Source organism: Salmo trutta, chromosome 23, assembly GCF_901001165.1.
Source record: "Salmo trutta chromosome 23, fSalTru1.1, whole genome shotgun sequence".
Taxonomy (NCBI): domain Eukaryota; kingdom Metazoa; phylum Chordata; class Actinopteri; order Salmoniformes; family Salmonidae; genus Salmo; species Salmo trutta.
The window spans coordinates 25,207,743-25,227,314 of record NC_042979.1 but is presented as its reverse complement, the minus strand read 5'-3'; the positions used below and the strand labels follow the sequence as shown (position 1 = coordinate 25,227,314).

The 19,572-nt window shown below is 46.6% G+C and overlaps 1 protein-coding gene across 2 annotated transcripts in view; it reads right to left on the bottom strand.

Annotated features, from left to right (window-relative positions):
* Positions 1 to 589: 589 nt before the first annotated feature.
* The window catches only part of LOC115159664 (syntaxin-binding protein 1), a 38,156-nt gene continuing 19,173 nt past the window's right edge, over positions 590 to 19,572 (bottom strand). Inside the window, exons 7-20 of one of the 2 annotated variants that reach the window (XM_029709606.1) lie at positions 17,946 to 18,094; positions 16,202 to 16,286; positions 15,684 to 15,814; positions 14,847 to 14,954; positions 14,436 to 14,499; positions 14,275 to 14,340; positions 14,072 to 14,152; positions 13,493 to 13,631; positions 8,727 to 8,836; positions 8,284 to 8,385; positions 8,060 to 8,145; positions 6,764 to 6,918; positions 5,410 to 5,571; positions 590 to 2,405 (exon numbers count right to left, since the gene is read on the bottom strand). In XM_029709606.1, coding sequence (XP_029565466.1) covers positions 5,459 to 5,571; positions 6,764 to 6,918; positions 8,060 to 8,145; positions 8,284 to 8,385; positions 8,727 to 8,836; positions 13,493 to 13,631; positions 14,072 to 14,152; positions 14,275 to 14,340; positions 14,436 to 14,499; positions 14,847 to 14,954; positions 15,684 to 15,814; positions 16,202 to 16,286; positions 17,946 to 18,094 — 1,389 coding nt within the window. In that variant the 3' untranslated portion in view covers positions 590 to 2,405; positions 5,410 to 5,458. The remainder of the gene's footprint in view (positions 2,406 to 5,409; positions 5,572 to 6,763; positions 6,919 to 8,059; positions 8,146 to 8,283; positions 8,386 to 8,726; positions 8,837 to 13,492; positions 13,632 to 14,071; positions 14,153 to 14,274; positions 14,341 to 14,435; positions 14,500 to 14,846; positions 14,955 to 15,683; positions 15,815 to 16,201; positions 16,287 to 17,945; positions 18,095 to 19,572) is intronic. The other variant, XM_029709607.1, reaches the window with a different exon arrangement.

Genomic DNA, 19,572 nt, shown 5'->3' with positions numbered 1-19,572 from the left:
TGTTATTAAGTAAGGCTGACTAATAGTTGTTATTAAGGCTAACTAATAGTTGTTATTAAGTAAGGCTGACTAATAGTTGTTATTAAGTAAGGCTAACTAATAATTGTTACTAAGTAAAGCTAACTAATAGTTGTTATTAAGTAAGGCTAACTAATAGTTATTAAGTAAGGCTAATGTTGGTTATAACCAGCTTGTTACTCTTGGCCATGAACTGCAGGTATGGATGAGTCACCTGGGTGTCACACTGTCAGAGACTGAGACACACTGAAGTTGTACAAAATATGTGTAACGCATTTGACACAACCCTTTTGATACAATGCAGAGTTTCTCTGTACAAAAATAATTACACGTTGTTGTGGAGACACCCCACAACTCCGTTGTATCACAAAAATATAATTTGTATCACAACCAACGAGTGAAATGTGTTGTACATCAGTTATACAACCTATGTACGGGGCCAGAGATATTCTGCAGGATCTTACTGAAAAATGTGAACCTGAAATGAGTGTCAACTCACAGATACACCACAATGAAGAATAGCATAATTGCAACAGAGTAGCTTACAATGTAGCTAAGAATGTGCTGAGTCTTTTGTCCTTGTAATGGAAGCCAATTTATTAGACAGCCTTAGTACATTGGTACACATGAAGTATACTTTTGTTTGTGCTTCAACACTTGCAAATATAGAATCCCAATAAGTTAAACCGGTTAAGGACACAGACTTATGTTTCATTTATTAATATTTCTTCCCTCTGACAAAAATCTTGGATATAAATTAATTGAACAGACAGTGAACCCTTTACAACAACTGATAATAGAAAAAATGAAATAGTGTTGGCATAACAGAAAACGCATAGTGCTATCAATATACAACCTGTTTTTCCAGGAAATAGAGAGGAAAAACAGAGAAATAAAATGTTAGAAATATTGGGGTTACATTTTCTTTGCAAAGCCATTCACCATTGGAAGAGTTAAAATGTACCAAAAGATAAAACTAACGGACAGACAAACAAAATATAGATATTAGTTCTTTTCCCAGTTGACCACTACAGCTACAGCTAAAACATCACAAACACATGACTTCATATTGGATTTTTTTTAAAGGAAATCTTTTACTACTTCACAGTCAAAAACATCACCAGTCAACAGTGAGACACTAAAACATCAACATATGGCATATACACAACACACTACTCAGTGCATGACCTGGTTAAACATTTTGATACTAACCAATGATAAGACTTACAATGTGACAGGCTACAATACTGAAATACAAATCGGCCCTTTATGATTATTCTTTAAACATCTGCAAGCAATGGCCTTTTGACACTCAACCGTGAAATCTCTCCAGAGAAAAGGAAAAGGATGTGGTGAGTAAATACTTCCAGTCTTATGGCTGGAGGAAGGATGCTTCTACCATTCTGTAGCTATTTACAGAGTCCCGTTTTTCTCTATCCTCAGACCTAGGGTCAGTTTGGCTGTTTGTTACTGTCTAACTCACAGAGAGCACTGTGATTAAAGGATCTCTTAGGTCGCTTGGTCTCAGTATTGCCATACTGAAGGATATACAGTAACAGTCCACACAATGTTCAGGCATGCTACCAGGGATGGAAATTAAGCTAGCCTGCGGCTAGTACTTTTCAGACCGGGCTAGTAGAAAATGTGCCCAACTAGTCCAACGGCTAGTGAAATGTTGTATTTTCAAATATCGCATGGCACAGATTTTGGACTAGTAAAAATTGCAGTCTACTAGCCTGGCTGGCCAGTGCCCAAAATCCTTAGGTTCCATCCCTGTATGCTACTGATACAAATGTCTTGACCAGCTAGGATTCTCCCCCCTAATAGGACAGGGATGAGTTATATTGCATGTTGAGTGATATGATCTTACTGCATTGACTTTCCTAGTGCCAACCAACTCCAGTAAGGCATCCCTCCTCCACCCACTACCAATACAAATCACACCAATAAGATAAACTGAGGGAACAAACAGAGAAAACCTCTACGTTTTACACATTCTAGCAGGTTTCATAGCATACAATATTACATTTGGTACTTTCAGTTTCAAATGACCTTAGTTGATATTTAAACCTTTTTTAAATAAGTTCCGTTATTTGCATCCATTGTAAAACATGAGAATACTTGCAACATGATTTTATTTCTGTTTCAACATATATTTTTTTCACCAATGCTATCATTGTTTTCTATTTTTATTCTTCTCGTGCAAGATGAGATGCTTACACAATTCATGAAGGATTTTTGGGAGGGTGACTGGGGGATGTGTAGGGTAGAGGAAAGGAGATAGATAGATGGGGCTGGGTGATTTTAGCTTGCTGGTTCCTCGTCTGGTTTGTTCATGGTCTTGAGCTGTTCCAGGAGGGCGGTGGGGGTGAAGACGTGGGTTGATCCTAGAGAGGTGGACAGATACGCAGCAGAGGAAGCACACAGACAGAGCATTATATTAGAGCTGCCCAAACATAAGCCTGCCAGGAAAATGTGTTTTCAGCTCTTGCTCTGAATGCTTAGATGAAACCACTGTATTCTTGAGAAAGAAAAATGTTGGAAATAAGATAAACATATACGTACAACCAAAAAACTTGAAATCATAGTCAATAGTCAGCATTTGGAGAATGTATTGGTTATCATTATTGGTTATCATACGATGTGTGGGCTATTCACACGTTTTAGAGATTCAAAGAAGATTGGTGGGGTAATGGACTGCCTGCCAAAAACACACATGCACTGACATCACAGCGCTGGCAGGATTCTGTGAGCTGCAAAGCACTGGTGGTAGAACCCTGTGACCACACCTATAGGAGAGTGCAGCGAACCAGCTGTAAGCTTGTGCATGTGACCTAAGAAGCTTTTATCACAGTGCATGCAAACATCAGCAATATGAAAAACCTGGTCAAAACACTTCAAAAAAAGAAAAGCAGATTTCAGTCCAACCATTCTCTGATTGGATGACATCAGGGAAGTAATTTTGCCTATGCTTGTGAATGAAAACGTGAAATTGAAAGCTAAACACAACAGCACCACCAAAATATGAATGAGCTGACTTTTTCATAGCTGAAGACACATTTCGGACACAGTATAACTCAGGAGGTATAGGATTGGAGTCAACCAAACATTTGTCCATCTAGTTTATCACTTTGTCACTAAGATGTTGAGTGTGTCAATGGCTTACCCTCCATCTTGGACAAACCAAGGCCTTCATAAAGCAAACCGCTGGACCAAAGTTTTGATTTACTCCCCATACCTACTCAACAGTTTAATCAGTAGTATTGTTATTCTTCATCGGTTTGTTTCTAAAGCAAAGCTGCATGTTTCTGTCATATTGGCTCAACAAGGAAGACGCATAGGTTTACCTGTTGCTAGGTAGAATTCAATTAAAGCTCAGTAAATCTAATTGGTCCTGGCAGTTAGGCCTTTCTAGCTGTGGCATGACAGCCAATCAGGAGTGGTTTATCCCAGCATCAATAGGCATAGGCAGAGACAGGAGAGGAAGAGGCAAGTCCATCTTAAGTTGGGTCACCATGGGGATGCAGGCATCATGGGTGTAAGGGAGCGTGGGGTGGGGTGAGGTGGGGTTGGGGTGAGCAGTAGTCACAGATCAACTTTGGACTGGCCTTGCCTGGTTCTCTCCTGTCTCTCAGCGTCTGAAACACACATCTTTGCAGGCCTTTGGCCAGAAACACAACACTTTGATCCATGTTGCTCCCCAACACTCACTACATATCCAAATACCAGATAACAGAAACAAACAGTTTTTTTGTAAATAAACAATGGTCATTTTGTTCTGGAAGTGTTGAATGTGGCAATATGTGGTAAAGAGTCCATACTGCACGGTGATCGATACTTACTAAGAAAACACCAAAACCATGAAACCAAAAGTTGTTTGAAAAGGATATAGCTTTAGCAGATAAGCAAGAACGAAATGGATGTCCTTTGCTAATGTGTTGAGGGAAACTCACTCAGGAGACAGCTTTAAAGGGACAGTGCGAGACTCTGGCAATTAAGCCGTTTTTCTACTTACCCAGAGTCAGATGAACTTGTGGACACCGCTAGCGTACCTGTTGACTTCCAGTCGTTGTGCTAACACTAGTTAGCATTAGCTTGTGAAACTACCTCTAACTTCCTTCATACTGGACACAAAGACATAAAAATGCTATCCACTAGTTCATTTGACTCTGGGGAAGTAGAAAATAAATTTTAATTGCCAGAATCTCACACTATCCCTTTAACAAAGTGTGCAGGAAAATATCTTTGACAGTGTGGGGAAAATCTTACTTACTTAATTAAACAAAATCCCCAAATTAGGCAGTGATGTGGTAATTGATAATATTGGTGTTCGAAAAGTAGACCTATGATATGTGCTTTTATATGCCTGTCTTTATGTCCCAAAACCCATATAGGTCTACTATTGGTTGACTATGCTGTATGGGCAACATATGGTGTTGCTAGGGGGAAAATATGGAGCTATATGCGAAAGAAAGTGAGGGAGGCAATTGTGAAGGCTTTTTATGATGTGTCACATCTTTTCTAGGTGCTAAAGCATATCGAGTGAACATCGCTACATTCCCAGTGTCAGTGTCTGCAGAGAAGCACAGTGTCCGAGGGAGTGGAGATAGCAGTAGGGACAAACATTAGTGTTCTCTGCAGATGACTCGTGGGCCATGTAAGCATGCATGTGATGTCTGGTGGACTGAGAGAGCGTGAAGTGGAGGAGAGGGGGAGAAAGTTGGAAGATTGAGAAAAAAAAGAGAGAACGAAAAAAACGAGAATCCTTTCTTGAAATCCAACATCAACTCAAGAACCTATCCTGTAAGAAACCACTAAATCAAGTTGATTGTCTTGAAGGTGTTAATTATAAAAAAAGAATTAGATTGTAATAATAAAGTAGAAAAAGATGGATCTCGGGGGTAGATTAAATCTGCGCCAAAAAGGATTAATTCTGGGAAGTAGGGTATGAAACAGGCTGAGAGGGCCCTGAGGGCAGAGAGGGCGATTTAATCCACCCAGCTGAGATGATGTGGAGGGGGAGAGGGGCAGCAGGGATGAGGTCAGGACGCCTGTTGCAAGGCCAGCTCACACAGGCTTCACTACCTGAAGGCCCAACAGACAGATACTGCAACACATGCCCATTCTATCTGTCAGCAGCATGGCATGGCCAATCGCTACCGGCTGTGAAGGTCACCAATCACACTGTATCACGCTGTGATTGGGTGTTGGCCTGCAGGAGGTGGAGCTTGAGGTAACTGGGAAATGCAGTGAGCCAGGGACCAGACAGCCATCCCTGAGGGTAGGGGGCGGAGTTAAACAGTACTGAGTGTAGTAAGAGGAGTACGGAGGGGAAAAAAGCCCTTGTGCTGTGGGGGTTCAGAAAGGGCTTCTTTGCGCGGCTGCCTTTACTTTGTCAGAGTGTGATTTCTCTCTCCCTCCCTCCCTCTCTCTGTCTGTCTCACTCGTCTGAGCCTGCGTCTGGCTCCTCAAAGGACACCCTAGTGGACTCTCGGAAGTCAGGGTGCTGCAGGTCCGTTAAGAATTTGATGGGGGTGATGGTGTGGGTGGAACCTGTGGAGGAACAGAGGGTGCTTCACGCTCATTTCTCATCACATGCCACGCCCCCCACGCCACTTTCTCTCTTCTGCCCCTTCCTTGCCATCTCCAAAAGAAGGGGTTAAACACGCCACTGCACAGCACCACCCACATACTGTACACACACACACACACACACACACACACACACAAAACCCAGATGCACAGAAAAAGACAGGGTGTAGCTGCAATTCAAAGACAACAGTGTTATAGACAGAACAAGACTGAATCCAAAAGTAAAAGCATAGCACAGCAAAAACAACATAGGAGACACCCCCTCCCTTAGGACAAGGACTGGCTGACTCGACAGACAACATTCAATGAACAGGGAACACGTGTCACCCAAAAGGGGTTTAAACATATCATAGGTGGTATTCCAGATAAGTGTTCATCAGAAACATAACGTTTTCCTCCATCTAAGTTGCTAGATATAGCACTAAATCCAGCACTACAAAAATAGTGTTGATTGCTTCAATAGGAAAACTAGGGTCATGACATAAGCTTATGCTTAATTAACCTTTACTGACTGGGATTCATGGAGTGGGTGTATGGGAGTCAGAAAGCAAATTGAGGTCAACTCTGTTGGTGTGTGGATGAGTCAAAATGTTCATGAAGTACGGTCGAGTGCGGTAGGCGCTCAAAAGAGAAAGATTATCTGGATGACTTCTCTGCTTCGTTCTTCTTTATTCACTTGTGGTCAACACAGTGGGAACAGAATACAGTTACATTGGCACTGATGATGGCAGACATATGTATTCATGTTCTGCTATGCTGACCACAATGAATGGGGACATAACAGAAGTAGCTAATGTACGATAGTCAGTCAGTTAGTGAAGGACGCCCATTTCACAATCTACGTCCTAGCCCACATCCCTAAGGCACCTTGTGTAGATCTTGAAAAGAATTGTGTAGATATAAGCCATTCCACCTAGCCTATCAGAGGGCATTGTGGACATATTACCGTACTGTGGCTACCTATCCAGACTTTTCAGACCTACAAGTGCCCAGAGGGAGGGGCTCTGTGTCCATTTGAAATGAATCTGCATTCTTGAATAAATTAAAGGAATCTGTGTGTTAATGTACCACCAATGTCACACTCCCTACGGAGGAGTCCCTCGTATCCCCCCCTCGACCTGCGCCCAGTGGCGCCCCCCGGTGTCAGACTCACCAATGATGGCCTCCCACTTCCCATTGGCCTGCGTGACCTCGTAGGCAGAGCGCATCTCGCTGAAGGACGCGCCTCCAATGATGAAGACCATGACGCGTGGCCCAGTGCGGTACTCGCCTGGGGTCTTATTCTTGTGCCAGTGGCCATAACGGGCACTGCCAGGGAGGGAGAAGCACAATCACAAGGATGGAATATCACAGTCTTACTCTATTGAACTATTTCAACACTGCTGTACTGAGTTAGGAATGAGTCTATCTAACTAGGAAGAGAGGTAAGAGGGCAGAGGTAGAGTCCTCCTCTGTGTGGAGAGAACTAGCTAATCTTATCCATCTGTCTTTGTTCCAGGGTCTGTCTCCAACTGAGTCAATAACACACACCGCCACGTTCCAGGCTGAATACATTGCAGAAACATGCCAGATCTCACGACGCCGGGATTATTTTTACAATCCTGAGTGACTTACAGTTAGTGTATTCATCTTAAGATAGCTGGGGGGGGGGGGGGAAGAGTCAAACGCAAGTGTTATAATGTATCAGCAAACCACATCATATGATGTAGCAATCTGATGCCTCACTGCGCAGTCTAACGTCTGTAATGTAGTCAGTCTGGATTGCGACCAGTGTGTGTGAGCGTGTTTGGCTGTGGCATGGGTGTGCGAGGTGTGAAATATGCTCATGTAACTGAGCCTGCCTTTGGATTCCCAGAGCTTCTTTCCCAATAAGTCAATAACATTGGAGGGGTGAATGACTGGTGGATGGTTTTGGAGGTGGCTCACATTCTCAGCAGCACAGATCTGATCAATGTGCACACAATGAAGGTCTAGAGGGGAGAGGGATATTCAAGATGCAGGGGTCAATGTGTCAGCACCCTCTCATCCTTCCCCAGTGCCCACACCACCACCAATCCTCTCTCCCTGTGGTAGTAGTGTGAGGGTCAGATACCTTGGCTGGGTCCCAAATGGAACCCTTTTCCTTATTTTGTGCATTACGTTTGAACAGAGCCCTCTGTTGCAGTATGTTTCATTAAATGCCCTCTTCTCCGTAACAGAATATTTGTTTGGTTTCACTGCTCTTAGTCCCGCTCTTCTACAGCCAATCAGAGTATAGATCTCCCCTCCCCTTCGGAGCTCAAATTACTATTAATCTACGTCCCTCCATTCTTTGTAATCTCAATAGTGCTACTATAGTGCAATACATTCTAGTGACTATTCTGCAATACATTCTAGTGACTATTCTGCAATACATTCCAGTGACTATACTGCAATACATTCCAGTGTGTGTGTGTGTGTGTGTGTGTACCTGACTGCAGTGCTGCTGAAGGAGGCAGAGGAGCGGGTAGAGATGTACGGGTAGTGCTTGGTGTCCAGCTTATCTTCAATAACATCCTACAGGGATGACAAGGAGAGAGGCAGAGCAAGAGAACGGTTAGCAAATACACACTAAAGACAAGCTGGGATGGCCTGAACCCCCCGCCACACACACACACATCCACATACAGACTATGTGAATGTCCAGTAACTGACCTCCATGATGTCCTTGACCAGTGGTGTCCAACGGGACAGCTGATAGGTCTGCGCACTCACACGTTCCTTCCTGTCCAGCTTCTTTCCCCTGCGAAGGGTGGACTAGAGGAGGGAGGAGGAACATGGGGGGAAAAGAACAAAGGGATAGAGAGAAATTATTCATTCGATTGTTTAAGTGTTTATTTGGAATCCATACAAAAGGAATAATATGGTAGGAACGTAGAAGAGAGCGTGTGACAGAGAGAGAGAGCGAGAGAGGATAGAGAGAGTGAGAGAGAGTGAGAGAGAGAGAGAGAGTGAGAGAGAGAGACAGTATGGGCAGGAGAGAGAGATGGTGTGTAGTAGGTGTTGAAAAGGTGTTGGTGCATCTATGCCCTTGATTGCAGCTCCAGGAGGGACGGAAGAGGAGGCTGGATAGACCGAAGGTGGAAGTGCTGACTCACGTCTGTGATGATGGGCACGCCCAGGTGGGCCATGTTGGTGATGATCTCACTGTCCTCAGGTGGGATCTGAGCATGCTGGATGAGCTTGTTCAGGTTCTCCTCCGTGATGCCTACCCAACAACACACCACAGCTTGTTAAGCTCTTATGGGTTACCATTAAACCATCATTTATACCCTTTGTATAGCATGCAAAATGGCGATCCTGCATCGTTGGATGAATTACAAATTGCGTCGCTGCACACATTTGTATATTGATATGCAACTACTGCCAATTTGCGCAGCTTGCATTACGTTTGTATGTAGGTTTTAAAATAAGCTTCAGGAATAAACAGGAAAAGCTGATCCTAGATCAGCTGTTAGGGTTAAGGTTGTGTTTGAGGCTAGAGTTGAACTGGGATGTGGACATGCAGCTAGGGTTACAGTTAGGGTTACAGTTAGGGTTGAACTGGGATGTGGACATGAAGCTAGGGTTACAGTTAGGGTTGAACTGGGATGTGGACATGAAGCTAGGGTTACAGTTAGGGTTACAGTTAGATTTGAACTGGGATGTGGACATGAAGCTAGGGTTACAGTTAGGGTTACAGTTAGGGTTGAACTGGGATGTGGACATGAAGCTAGGGTTACAGTTAGGGTTGAACTGGGATGTGGACATGAAGCTAGGGTTACAGTTAGGGTTACAGTTAGGGTTGAACTGGGATGTGGACATGCAGCTAGGGTTACAGTTAGGGTTGAACTGGGATGTGGACATGAAGCTAGGGTTACAGTTAGGGTTACAGTTAGGGTTGAACTGGGATGTGGACATGCAGCTAGGGTTGTGGTTGAGGGTTGAACTGGGATGTAGACATGAAGCTAGGGTTACAGTTAGGGTTGAACTGGGATGTGGACATGAAGCTAGGGTTACAGTTAGGTTTACAGTTAGGGTTGAACTGGGATGTAGACATGAAGCTAGGGTTACAGTTAGGGTTACAGTTAGGGTTGAACTGGGATGTGGACATGAAGCTAGGGTTACAGTTAGGGTTGAAATGGGATGTAGACATGCAGCTAGGGTTACAGTTAGGGTTGAACTGGGATGTGGACATTAAGCTAGGGTTACAGTTAGAGTTGAACTGGGATGTGGACATGAAGCTAGGGTTACAGTTAGGGTTGTGGTTGAGGGTTGAACTGGGATGTGGACATGCAGCTAGGGTTAAAGTTAGGGTTGTGGTTGAGGGTTGAACTGGGATGTGGACATGCAGCTAGGGTTACAGTTAGGGTTGTGGTTGAGGGTTGAACTGGGATGTGGACATGCAGCTAGGGTTGCAGTTAGGGTTGTGGTTGAGGGTTGAACTGGGATGTGGACGTGCAGCTAGGGTTACAGTTAGGGTTGTGGTTGAGGGTTGAACTGGGATGTGGACATGCAGCTAGGGTTGTGGTTGAGGTTTGAACTTGGATGTGGACGTGCAGCTAGGGTTGTGGTTGAAGATTGAACTGGGATGTGGACGTGCAGCTAGGGTTGTGGTTGAGGGTTGAACTGGGATGTGGACGTGCAGCTAGGGTTGTGGTTGAGGGTTGAACTGGGATGTGGACATGCAGCTAGGGTTGTGGTTGAGGGTTGAACTGGGATGTGGACGTGCAGCTAGGGTTGTGGTTGAGGGTTGAACTGGGATGTGGACATGCAGCTAGGGTTGTGGTTGAGGGTTGAACTGGGATGTGGACGTGCAGCAAGGGTTACAGTTAGGGTTGTGGTTGAGGGTTGAACTGGGATGTGGACGTGCAGCAAGGGTTACAGTTAGGGTTGTGGTTGAGGGTTGAACTGGGATGTGGACGTGAAGCTAGGGTTACAGTTAGGGTTGTGGTTGAGGGTTGAACTGGGATGTGGACGTGAAGCTAGGGTTACAGTTAGGGTTGTGGTTGAGGGTTGAACTGGGATGTGGATGTGCAGCAAGGGTTACAGTTAGGGTTGTGGTTGAGGGTTGAACTGGGATGTGGACGTGAAGCTAGGGTTACAGTTAGGGTTGTGGTTGAGGGTTGAACTAGGATGTGGACATGCAGCTAGGGTTACAGTTAGGGTTGTGGTTGAGGGTTTAACTGGGATGTGGACATGAAGCTAGGGTTACAGTTAGGGTTGTGGTTGAGGGTTGAACTGGGATGTGGACATGAAGCTAGGGTTACAGTTAGGGTTGTGGTTGAGGGTTTAACTGGGATGTGGACTTGAAGCTAGGGTTACAGTTAGGGTTGTGGTTGAGGGTTGAACTGGGATGTGGACATGAAGCTAGGGTTACAGTTAGGGTTGTGGTTGAGGGTTGAACTGGGATGTAGACATGAAGCTAGGGTTACAGTTAGGGTTGTGGTTGAGGGTTGAACTGGGATGTGGACATGCAGCTAGGGTTACAGTTAGGGTTGTGGTTGAGCATTGAACTGGGATGTGGACGTGAAGCTAGGGTTACAGTTAGGGTTGTGGTTGAGGGTTGAACTGGGATGTGGACGTGAAGCTAGGGTTACAGTTAGGGTTGTGGCTGAGGGTTGAACTGGGATGTGGACGTGCAGCAAGGGTTACAGTTAGGGTTGTGGTTGAGGGTTGAACTGGGATGTGGACATGCAGCTAGGGTTGTGGTTGAGGGTTGAACTGGGATGTGGACGTGCAGCAAGGGTTACAGTTAGGGTTGTGGTTGAGGGTTGAACTGGGATGTGGACGTGCAGCAAGGGTTACAGTTAGGGTTGTGGTTGAGGGTTGAACTGGGATGTGGACGTGAAGCTAGGGTTACAGTTAGGGTTGTGGTTGAGGGTTGAACTGGGATGTGGACGTGAAGCTAGGGTTACAGTTAGGGTTGTGGTTGAGGGTTGAACTGGGATGTGGATGTGCAGCAAGGGTTACAGTTAGGGTTGTGGTTGAGGGTTGAACTGGGATGTGGACGTGAAGCTAGGGTTACAGTTAGGGTTGTGGTTGAGGGTTGAACTAGGATGTGGACATGCAGCTAGGGTTACAGTTAGGGTTGTGGTTGAGGGTTTAACTGGGATGTGGACATGAAGCTAGGGTTACAGTTAGGGTTGTGGTTGAGGGTTGAACTGGGATGTGGACATGAAGCTAGGGTTACAGTTAGGGTTGTGGTTGAGGGTTTAACTGGGATGTGGACTTGAAGCTAGGGTTACAGTTAGGGTTGTGGTTGAGGGTTGAACTGGGATGTGGACATGAAGCTAGGGTTACAGTTAGGGTTGTGGTTGAGGGTTGAACTGGGATGTAGACATGAAGCTAGGGTTACAGTTAGGGTTGTGGTTGAGGGTTGAACTGGGATGTGGACATGCAGCTAGGGTTACAGTTAGGGTTGTGGTTGAGCATTGAACTGGGATGTGGACGTGAAGCTAGGGTTACAGTTAGGGTTGTGGTTGAGGGTTGAACTGGAATGTGGACGTGAAGCTAGGGTTACAGTTAGGGTTGTGGCTGAGGGTTGAACTGGGATGTAGACATGAAGCTAGGGTTACAGTTAGGGTTGTGGTTGAGGGTTGAACTGGGATGTAGACATGAAGCTAGGGTTACAGTTAGGGTTGTGGTTGAGATTTGAACTAGGATGTGGACATGCAGCTAGGGTTACAGTTAGGGTTGTGGTTGAGGGTTGAACTGGGATGTTGACATGCAGCTAGGGTTACAGTTAGGGTTGTGGTTGAGGGTTGAACTGGGATGTGGACATGAAGCTAGGGTTACAGTTAGGGTTGTGGTTGAGGGTTGAACTGGGATGTGGACATGCAGCTAGGGTTACAGTTAGGGTTGTGGTTGAGGGTTGAACTGGGATGTGGACGTGCAGCTAGGGTTACAGTTAGGGTTGTGGTTGAGGGTTTAACTGGGATGTGGACATGAAGCTAGGATTACAGTTAGGGTTGTGGTTGAGGGTTGAACTGGGATGTGGACATGCAGCTAGGGTTACAGTTAGGGTTGTGGTTGAGGGTTGAACTGGGATGTGGACATGAAGCTAGGGTTACAGTTAGGGTTGTGGTTGAGGGTTGAACTGGGATGTGGACATGCAGCTAGGGTTACAGTTAGGGTTGTGGTTGAGGGTTGAACTGGGATGTGGACGTGAAGCTAGGGTTACAGTTAGGGTTGTGGTTGAGGGTTGAACTGGGATGTGGACATGCAGCTAGGGTTACAGTTAGGGTTGTGGTTGAGGGTTTAACTGGGGTGTGGACATGAAGCTAGGGTTACAGTTAGGGTTGTGGTTGAGGATTGAACTGGGATGTGGACATGCAGCTAGGGTTACAGTTAGGGTTGTGGTTGAGGGTTGAACTGGGATGTGGACATGAAGCTAGGGTTACAGTTAGGGTTGTGGTTGAGGGTTGAACTGGGATGTGGACATGCAGCTAGGGTTACAGTTAGGGTTGTGGTTGAGGGTTGAACTGGGATGTGGACATGCAGCTAGGGTTACAGTTAGGGTTGTGGTTGAGAGTTGAACTGGGATGTGGACATGCAGCTAGGGTTACAGTTAGGGTTGTGGTTGAGGGTTGAACTGGGATGTGAACATGAAGCTAGGGTTACAGTTAGGGTTGTGGTTGAGGGTTGAACTGGGATGTAGACATGAAGCTAGGGTTACAGTTAGGGTTGTGGTTGAGGGTTGAACTGGGATGTGGACGTGCAGCTAGGGTTACAGTTAGGGTTGTGGTTGAGGGTTGAACTAGGATGTGGACATGAAGCTAGGGTTACAGTTAGGGTTGTGGTTGAGGGTTGAACTGGGATGTGGACATGAAGCTAGGGTTAGGGTAAATGTTAGGGTTAAAGGTCAAGCGTCTCTCAATCGCACCGTTCTTGAGGAAGATGTAAAGGAGGATGATGCGGATCTTGTCGTGCGTGGTGACATTGGCATCCAGCAGGATGGGCACGATGGCCCTCATGGGGTCCTTGATCTTCTCCCCCTCAGCGTCTGTACCCATGGCCAGATCCTACGTGCCAGAGACAGAGAGGAGATTAGCGATACATCCCATAGCACCCTATTCAATATATAGTGCCCTATATAAGGAAGTAAGTAAGTAGAGCAGAACGGCTCATAGGTTCCTGCTCCTATCTCCTGTTTCTGTAGCGTGAGGCAGCTTGATGTACAAGTACACTCCCTGGACAGGACGCTAGTCTATCGCAGGGCCTTACCCCCAATCTCCTTAATGCTAAGTGCCAAGTAGAGGATTCATCGGGTCCTATTTTTTACAGGTATGGCTCGGTCGGGGATCGAACTCCCAACCTTCCAATATCAGGGCGGACACTAACCACTGAGTTCATTATAGTGCCCTAGAATGAGTCTCTTCTCTCATCTTCTCATCCCTTTCCACCTCTTCTATCCCTCTGCCCCTTCCCTGCTCTCCCCTCCTCCCCTGTTTCTCTCCTTTACCTGCTCCACACGACACAACTTGTCCACTGTGCCCTGGTAGTGCTTCATGCAGTCCTCAGCCAGCTGCAGGTGAGTGGAGTACTGCAACACACAGGGAGAGGTCAGTATACACACACACACATACACGTCACATGCACGCACACACACACACACACACACACACACACACACACACACACACACACACACACACACACTCTAACCTTGCTCAGCTCCTTCTGGTACTGGGGCATCTTCTTCAGCATCTGAGAGAGGTCCCTCATGGTGGTCTGTTGGAACACACAACATGGTTACTTTCTCTCTCCACTCAGCCATAAAAACATACTGACAGGGAGGCTTTCTGAAAGCATCTCTCTCTCCTTACCTTATCTCCAGCAGTGTTCATCCTCTTGCTAGCAGAAAAGTCCTTCAGTTGGCGTGTCACCTCCCTGATGGCAGTTAGAGAAGATAGATAGCATAAGAGAGCTAGTAAGTAATAGAGCTCGACTTTGTTCTGACTTTATTGAGTTAATATCAACCAGTGGCAGTGACATACACGAGAGAGAGAGAGAGAGAGAGAGAGAAACAGAGAGAAAGAGAGGGAGAGAGAGAAACAGAGAGAAAGAGAGGGAAACAGAGAAAGACAGTGAAACAGAGAGAAAGAGAGGGAGATGGAGAGATAGAAACAGAGAGAAAGAGGGAGAGGGAGAGAGAAAGAGAGGGAGAGGGAGAGAGAAAGAGAAAGAGAGGGAGAGAGAAAGAGAGGGAGAGAGGGAGAGACGGGTATGTGACTTACGTGGACACCTCAGCGATATGTTTGTGTCTGAGCCCCACCCACAGGTCATCATCCTCATGCAGCAGGACCTCCTTCTGAGAAGTGTCTCCCATCCCAGGGGAATCATATCTGATACAGACAGACAGACAGACAGACAGACAGACAGACAGACAGACAGACAGACAGACAGACAGACAGACAGACAGACAGACATGAATAGACAGACAGATAGACAGACAGACATGAATAGACAGACAGATAGACAGACAGACATGAATAGACAGACAGATAGACATGAATGAACAGTCAGACAGATAGACATGAATTGACAATCAGACAGATAGACAAGGGGAGAGACAAAGATAAATTGGATCCATACATAAAAACAGGCAAAAGCACTCCACGTATATTTACTGTAATCAACTTTAGCAACATTATGTGTTACTTTTTCTACACTACAGAAACTCTAGCATTTGGGATTTCCAGCACAGCCAAGTATTTCAACACAAAACCTCACCAGATTCAAAAGCTATTCTTCGAACCTGGCACAGATGCTTGAGTCCTGAATGTGTGTGGATGGGAAAGGCACTCTGATCAAAGTCTCTAGTGATCTAAAACACCACAGATGATTACCTTGTAGTGAACGCTTTGTGGGCGCTACAGCAGCCCTCTCTCAACTGATTGTGTTCTTCTATTTACAGTAGTTACACCTAAACCTTAGCAGCTAGCTAGGCCTTAGCCTGTCTGTTTCCTTGGAGACAGCTGAAGAGAGGGATGTGAATACAGAGACACACACACACACACACACACATTGGAACATGCACATACATACACACACAAACACACGCACGCACGTACCTGTAGACGTCGTTTTCGATGGGCAGCAGGTCGTAGCCCATGGCCTGGAAGGTGAGCTCATGCAGGACGGGGGAGACGGGGTCAAAAGCCCTGTCCAGGATGATCAGCTGAGAACGAGCCTTATCAGGACCCTGCAGAGAAAGTAGGATGGAGAGATGGAGGGATGGAGAGATGGAGGAGGGGTAGAAGAGAGAGGTGAAGATTCACTCTGTGTCCTGATAGGTCCTACATGAAAGATATATGTAGTATAAATAATAATAATAATAATAATAATAATACATTTAATTTATAACATGCTTTTCATTGAAAGACAATTACAAAGTGCCACAGTGAGTGCAAGGTGGGATCTTTTGTAGCATGGTGCTTATTAAAGTAGCACACAATAACAATACATTTCAGTATAGTATCTTCTTCTAGGTTCTCATATTTTCACTGCTAAAACATTTCTTTCTGCCTCTCATTTTGTTGTTATCTAATAAGCACTCTCCCCTCCTTCCCTCGTTCCATCCCTGCCTCACCTCTCCCATGGTGGGGTCATCAGCCTTGTAGGCATCCAGTTTGTCCTGCAACAGCTGGGCCAGGGTGGCATTGTCTTTGTACTCACTGATAGAGAGGACAGACAGACAGACAGACAGACAGACAGACAGACAGACAAAGAGGACAGATAATGAAAACTGAAAATATTAGCCCCACCTCCCTCCTGTCAACGAGAGGTTGCCTCCCTCCTGTCAACGAGAGGTTGCCTCCCTCCTGTCAACGAGAGGTTGCCTCCCTCCTGTCAACGAGAGGCTGCCTCCCTCCTGTCAACGAGAGGTTGCCTCCCTCCTGTCAACGAGAGGCTGCCTCCCTCCTGTCAACGAGAGGTTGCCTCCCTCCTGTCAACGAGAGGTTGCCTCCCTCCTGTCAACGAGAGGCTGCCTCCCTCCTGTCAACGAGAGGTTGCCTCCCTCCTGTCAACGAGAGGTTGCCTCCCTCCTGTCAACGAGAGGTTGCCTCCCTCCTGTCAACGAGAGGTTGCCTCCCTCCTGTCAACGAGAGGTTGCCTCCCTCCTGTCAACGAGAGGTTGCCTCCGTCCTGTCAACGAGAGGTTGCCTCCCTCCTGTCAACGAGAGGCTGCCTCCCTCCTGTCAACGAGAGGCTGCCTCCCTCCTGTCAACGAGAGGCTGCCTCCCTCCTGTCAACGAGAGGCTGCCTCCCTCCTGTCAACGAGAGGTTGCCTCCCTCCTGTCAACGAGAGGTTGCCTCCCTCCTGTCAACGAGAGGTTGCCTCCCTCCTGTCAACGAGAGGCTGCCTCCCTCCTGTCAACGAGAGGCTGCCTCCCTCCTGTCAACGAGAGGTTGCCTCCCTCCTGTCAACGAGAGGTTGCCTCCCTCCTGTCAACGAGAGGTTGCCTCCCTCCTGTCAACGAGAGGCTGCCTCCCTCCTGTCAACGAGAGGTTGCCTCCCTCCTGTCAACGAGAGGTTGCCTCCCTCCTGTCAACGAGAGGCTGACTCCCTCCTGTCAACGAGAGGCAGCCTCCCTCCTGTCAACGAGAGGCTGCCTCCCTCCTGTCAACGAGAGGTTGCCTCCCTCCTGTCAACGAGAGGCTACCTCCCTCCTGTCAACGAGAGGCAACCTCCCTCCTGTCAACGAGAGGCAACCTCCCTCCTGTCAACGAGAGGTTGCCTCCCTCCTGTCAACGAGAGGTTGCCTCCCTCCTGTCAACGAGAGGTTGCCTCCATCCTGTCAATGAGAGGTTGGAAGGCAGGAAGCCTAGTGGTTAGAGGCAGGTAGCCTAGTGGTTAGAGGCAGGAAGCCTAGTGGTTAGAGGCAGGTAGCCTAGTGGTTAGAGGCAGGTAGCCTAGTGGTTAGAGGCAGGTAGCCTAGTGGTTAGAGGCAGGAAGCCTAGTGTTTAGAGGCAGGTAGCCTAGTGGTTAGAGGCAGGTAGCCTAGTGGTTAGAGGCAGGTAGCCTAGTGGTTAGAGCATTGGGCCAGTAACTGAAAGGTTGCTAGATCTAATCCCTGAGCTGGTAAGTTAAAAATATGTCCTTCTGCCCCTGCACAAGGCAGTTAACCCACTGTTCCTAGGCCGTCAATGTAAAATAAGAATTTGTTCTTAACTGACTTGCCTAGTTAAATGAAAGGGTGGCACCCTATTATTTACATAGTGTACTACTTTTGACCAGTGCCCAGAAGTACACTATATAGGAATAGGGTGACATTTGGGACACAGACATGTTTTTGTCCCTATAGTCTCAGTGGCGCCCCCCTGTGGCTCACCCTCGGTATCTAACAGCGGGGTACTCCTTCAGAGTGGCACACAGGGTGGCCAGCTGGTCTGCCAGCCTCTCCATCACTGGGTTCTTCAGCTGGGTCTTATGGGGGCTGTAGAAACTCTGGAAGGCATCCGGGTTGTCCAAAGAGTACACCTGCGCGCACACACACACACACACAATCAAATTTGATCAATTAAATGTTATTTCTATAGTGCTTTATGTAAGCAGAGCAGACATTGACAGGGAAAAGAGCATCATTCTCTAGCCAACCTCATTGTTGATAAGCTCAGTTTTATAGAAGAGAGTTATCATCCACACTACCAAGCTTACCACAGTTGTGGTACTGGGAGTTACTGCCAAAAAAATCTACATTGTAGAAAAATAACATTGTCTTGAAAGGTGTACAGTATCATACCGAAACGTCGACCTCAATAAATGTGCAGAGGTCAAATGTATGTGTGTGTGGGTGTTATAATTTTTCTACAAGCCTTAGTTCTATACCATGTAGATCCATAGTTACACCGTATATTATGTTCTAAGGATTGTGATGGTGTAATCATTTGATAGCAACAACAGAGTATTTTCTATCTAGGTTTCCTGTTTTGTACTACTGGCCTGCTCTGGGTCTTTCTGAGGGCAGAATCAGGCCTCCTAGCTTCTGTATGTGTGTGAGCTGATATTCAGTCACAGTGCCTAGACTGTGGCCTTTCCTTCCTGCCTTTGTCTCTGCTGCAGTCCTCTCTTCTCCTCTCCTCCCCCATCCTTCATCACATTCACTGTCTGTCTCTCTCATTGCATCTCCTCTCTTCTGTCCTTTCCCTCTCCTCTCCTTCACCATTCCTCTTCTCTCCCCTCCCGTCCTCCACTCCACTTTTCTCTTTCCCCTCCTTCTCCTCTCCTCTCCCCTTCCTATAGAACACAACCACCCCCCCCTGCGGCCCCATCTGCCCAAGGTCACATGACCACCCTTCTGCTGTACATATGGGTCCCTCTCCTTGCCCCACTCCTATTGGCTGCTGTATGGTGTGTGGAGGCTGAGGGAGCCAATGAGGCGGGGTCCTTAAACAGGCTTACGAGGCAGCATTTCGCCAGGAGCAAAAACCTATGGCTCTGAAATAATAATCCAAGACAGGATGAGCAAAGCATCGTCAGCCAGCCAGAGAGCTGTGAGTAGTTCTGGAGCAGTCTATCAGTAAACAGTCTATCAGTAAACAGTCTATCAGTAAACAGTCTATCAGTAAACAGTCTATCAGTAAACAACCCTTAGCTCACTGGTGACTCACACAGTCAGTCTACGTCCCAAATAGCACCCTATTCCTGATAGAGTGTGCCCTGGTCAAAAGTAGTGCACTATAAAGGAAATAGTGTGTACCATTTGGCGCGCAGACTCCGTCAGCCTACTGTGGTGTTAAAGACTCCGTCAGCCTACTGTGGTGTTAAAGACTCCGTCAGCCTACTGTGGTGTTAAAGACTCCGTCAGCCTACTGTGGTGTTAAAGACTCCGTCAGCCTACTGTGGTGTTAAAGACTCCGTCAGCCTACTGTGGTGTTAAAGACTCCGTCAGCCTACTGTGGTGTTAAAGACTCCGTCAGCCTACTGTGATGTTAAAGACTCCGTCAGCCTACTGTGGT